Here is a 4,593-nt window from a genome sequence, read left to right on the forward strand (position 1 = left end):
TCCACCTATCGCATTTCCAAAGCCCCTCCCCCAAGTCCCTCCTCCCTACCTTTTATCTTAGCCTGCTGGACACACTTTCCTCATTCCTGAAGAAGGGCTTATGCCCGAAACGTCGATTCTCCTGTTCCCTGGATGCTGCCTGACTTGCTGTGCTTTTCCAGCACCACACTTTTTGACTCTGTTCTCCAGCATCTGCAGTCCTCATTTTCTCCAATAAAACTTGACACGCCACATTGTGGCTTGTTTAGCTAGGCCACGATTGGAATATTGTGTATAGTTCTGAAGGTCACTGGATTTGAAATGTTAACTCTGCTTTCTCTCTCCATAGATGCTGCCAGACCTGCTGAGTTTCTCCAGCAATTTCTGGTTTTGCTTTTGAATTTAATAGAAGGTGTTTATCTTACTTGTTTTCAGTTGTTCTCTGTGATCTTTCACATCATGGGTGCTGACTCACAGTTTTTTTTCATCTCCTTCTGGTTTATCAGCAACTGACCAATCCGGTTTCTACTCAGTCATGTCAAGCCAGGACTTTAGACACAAGGCTTCTACTGACCAGGCCGTTATCATGGACAGCATCAATACTGCATCAAAGAAGAAAAAGAAAAGTAATTATTTTAATTGGTTGCAAAGTGAAGTTGCATTTATGTTGGAAAACATCTGAAGTCAAGAATATTACAAGTTAATGGTTATTAAAGTTCACTGAGTGGGGAAGACTTATTCTAGAAGTGAACAAAACCTAACGCAGACAAATAGTTTTTCCCTACTTGAGTCATTTAAATGTCACTCGACTGAGTGCAGTAACTTTTGGCTTTTCCCTGCTTTCCTACTGCAAATTTAACCTGGCCACATGGAGGTAGAGTTTCCCCTGTGGGGTTGAGGCGTTCTTTTTCAGGTTGGTGAACTGTGACCAGTGGGGTCCCACAGGGATCAGTACTGGGGCCACAACTGTTTACAATTTACAGTAATAACCTGGAGCAAGGGAGTGAATGTGTTGTAGCCAAATTTGCAGATGTCACAAAAGCAAGTGGAAAGGCAGGTTGTGAGATGGCTACGAACAACTTACAGAGATATCTTGACTGGTTAGCTGAGTGGGCAAAAAGTTGGCAAGTGGAGTAATATTACGGGAAAGTTGTTGATTTTGGAAGGGAGAACAAAAAAACAGAATATTATTTAAATGGAGAAAAAAGCTGCAGAAAGCTGCAACAGAACGGGGTGTGAGGGAACCTGTCATGAAACACAGAAAGCTGGTTCACAGGGGCAGCAGGTAACCAGGAAAGCGAGGGGAGTGTTGGGCCTTATTACAAAGGGGTTTAGGGTATAAGAGTAGGGAAGGCTTACTGGAACCGTATAAGCAGCTGGGGACACCACACATGGAGGACTTATTGAAAGAAAGAGATCATGTCATTGGAGTCAGTTCAGAGAAGGATCACTAGGATAATCCCTGGTATGGAGTGTTATCTCATGAGCAAAGGCAAAAATAGGTTGGGGACTCACTGGAGTGTAGAAGATTAAGACGTGATCTTATTGAAACAGATCGGATTCTTAAGGGGCTTGACAGGGTCAATGGGAGAGCCTGGGACCTGAGGGCACAGTCTCAGAATAAAGGGGCTCCAATTTAAGACTGAGTTGAGGAGGAATTTCTTCTCCTAGAGGTTTGTGAGTCTTTGGAACTCCTTGCCACAGAGAGCTGAGGGGGCAGAGTCCTTGTGTATATTGCAGCCGAGAGAAAATTCTTGGTCAGTTGAGGAATCAAGGGTGATGGGGAAAGGGCAGGATATTGGACATGAGGAATGTTGAATCGGCCATGATCCTGTTGAATGGTGATGCAGCCTCAAGGGGCCGAATGGCCTACTCCTGTTCCTATTCCTTATACAGCAATTGGAAATTCAACTGTAAATTGTACGGATATTTTTTAAGTGAGGTTATGGTTCAGTCTACCAACCAAATGTATTTGCATAATCACAAACAAAAAATCTTCCATGGACAAGTGCAATCAGTCAAACTATCATTGATTGTTAAGAATCTCCACTGATGTGTTTAAAGTGGTCACATGGTATTACATCCCCCAAACTAGGCACATTACCAGTGTCAGTTGAACATGAAAGGTGTTGATGGTTTGCCTTCAGCTTCCTGCCCACCTCCAATGCAGTGCCCACAATCTGGGCAAGGGTCAGCGTTGGGTAACTGATGGCCGTATGTAGCCAGTCTTTACCCACTGAATCTGTTGTCATTGCCATCATATGCTGGGCACAGAATTCAGGCAAGAGCAGGCTCCCGTGGAGTTTACAACATTGGTGAAAAGGTGGCAAGGAAGATGAGAGACAGGATTCGGGGAGAAACTATGTACAGCAGGAATCACCTTCAAGATGTCCCTGCCCACTTTGTGGCCCTTCAGCTGTACTTGAACAGTTACCCCGACTACCTCTGCCCCTCAGTAGAGGTCAACACCTTCCCCACAAAAGGAGCTGACGAGATACCTGGATCCTACTGCCCATTACAATCTCTGTGTGCCCCTGATCAGCCTGGCAGCACCCACAGTGTGTGCTCTAGCGTAGCTGAAATTACAATAGCTGGCAGTATTCAGGGGAGAGAGGAGGAACTCCAGCCCCAGGCATGTCCCAGCTCCTCGGAGGATGGGAATGCTACAGGACAAACGTCTTTACAGTCAGTGGGTTTGGAGCTGTCTTTTCTGTTGAGGATGTCATGTGTGGCTGCAGTATATCTCCTTGTCTCATCCAACCCCTGGGACTGCTTTAGGAATACGGCTGAAAACAAGCTGAATACAAAAGAACAGTGTTTTTAATTGGAATGTTAACCCTCATCTAGAAATAATTTCCTGAATAATTATTTCCTGAACACTTGAATGAGCAAGTAGATGGGATTTTAATGTCGTTTCTGGTTGTGAACATTATGCAATGGCTTCTTGTCCTGCTCTTGCACTGTTACCTCAGATATTCCCCAAGGATACATCCTTGCAGCCTTTTATTCCGAATCCATATGATACCCCTTGGAGATATCATCAAAAAGTAAAGAATTTCACATAAACTGGGCACCAGCTCACTATGACTGCCCTGACTCCTTTGCAGCCACGAATTCCTCAGTCTACTTCACTGACCCCAGTACTGGACAAAAAAGCAGACATTTTTTTCCAATGAAATATTGGTGAAACTGAGACCATTCTTTCCAAGTTCACCTTCCCAGATAACAACCTCAATTGCAACGTCCTGACACTAAACCAGCCTGTTTGCAATCTGCCAATAAGGTCTGACCCTGGGATGAGTTTCCGAACACAGCTTGGCTCCATTGGGAAGATCCACCGCTGGATGATCATCTGACTCTGCCGTTGTCTCGGTTCATCCGCTGCTGAGATCCTACTCCAGGTCCTTTATCTCCAAACATCACAATTCTCACCTGACTGCTCTCTTACCTTCTCTCCTTTGTGAATTTCTGGCCAATGTAAACTCTATTTCTCATGCCTGAACACACCTTGAGACTCATTTCCCTATCACTCTGCGTTTCCAGCTAGTCAATGGCTTGATTTAAAAATTCTCATCCTTGCTTTCCAACCTCCCCATTGCCTCACTTTTCCCCATCACGAGAATCTCCTCCAATCCCAAGCCTTTGGGACGTCTGCATTATCCGGTGCTGGCTTCCTGAGCATTCCTGACTGTAATCACTCCACAGTTGGTGGTTGCATCCTCAGTTTCTAGATCTCAAATGCACTCCCTACACCTTCCTGACATTAAAGCGCACTTTCCTCTTTTATGACACTCCTCTAAACCTAACCATTTGACCAAGAGTTTGGTCACCTGATTTGAGAGCTCCTTGTGTGGCTTGTTGTTCTGCTTTCATTTCCTAACATTTACTCCCCACCAGCATCTGTCCGTTGATCCAAGCAGAACATCTGCACAGGCTGTGGGGTTTACCCCAGGGCTCTCCATGTGACTGAACAGGCAGTTCTCGGCCTGTAGGAGTTGGGGTGCGTGGAGCAGGAAATTGCACAGTGCGGCCGGATCCCAAGCTGCAGAATTTCTTTCCTTTTTTAAAACAATCCCCGGATAAGCACATGGATAATGATGGGATAGTGTAGAGGGATGGGCTTAGATAGTTCACAGGTCGGTGCAATATCGAGGGCTGAAGGGCCTGTTCTGCGCTGTAATGTTCTATGTTCCACGTTCTAAGCCTTTAATGGTGATGTCCCTCCCTCTAACCCAGGAGACTCTAGCTTCAAGTCCCATCTAGAACATAGAACAATACAGCACAGAACAGGCCCTTCGGCCCATGATGTTCTGCTAAACATTTGTCCTAGCTTAAGCACCCATCCATGTACCTATCCAATTGCCGCTTAAAGGTCACCAAAGATTCTGACTCTACCACTCCCACAGGCAGCGCATTCCATGCCCACACCACTCTCTGGGTAAAGAACCCACCCCTGACATCTCCCCAAACCCTTCCACCCTTCACCTTAAATTTATGCCCCCTTGTAACACTCTGTTGTACCCAGGGAAAAAGTTTCTGACTGTCTACTCTACCTATTCCTCTGATCATCTTATAAACCTCTACCAAGTCACCCCCCATCCTTCGCCGTTCCAA

The 4,593-nt window shown here is 45.6% G+C and overlaps 1 protein-coding gene across 1 annotated transcript in view; it reads left to right on the forward strand.

Annotated features, from left to right (window-relative positions):
• Nucleotides 1-4,593, forward strand: part of LOC122555673 — a 56,226-nt gene that overhangs the window by 32,272 nt on the left and 19,361 nt on the right. The window contains exon 6 of the mRNA XM_043701669.1: nt 486-605. Within this exon, the coding sequence (XP_043557604.1) occupies nt 486-605 (120 nt within the window). The remainder of the gene's footprint in view (nt 1-485; nt 606-4,593) is intronic.

The sequence above is a fragment of the Chiloscyllium plagiosum genome, chromosome 13, assembly GCF_004010195.1.
Source record: "Chiloscyllium plagiosum isolate BGI_BamShark_2017 chromosome 13, ASM401019v2, whole genome shotgun sequence".
In the NCBI taxonomy this organism is placed as follows: Eukaryota; Metazoa; Chordata; class Chondrichthyes; order Orectolobiformes; family Hemiscylliidae; genus Chiloscyllium; species Chiloscyllium plagiosum.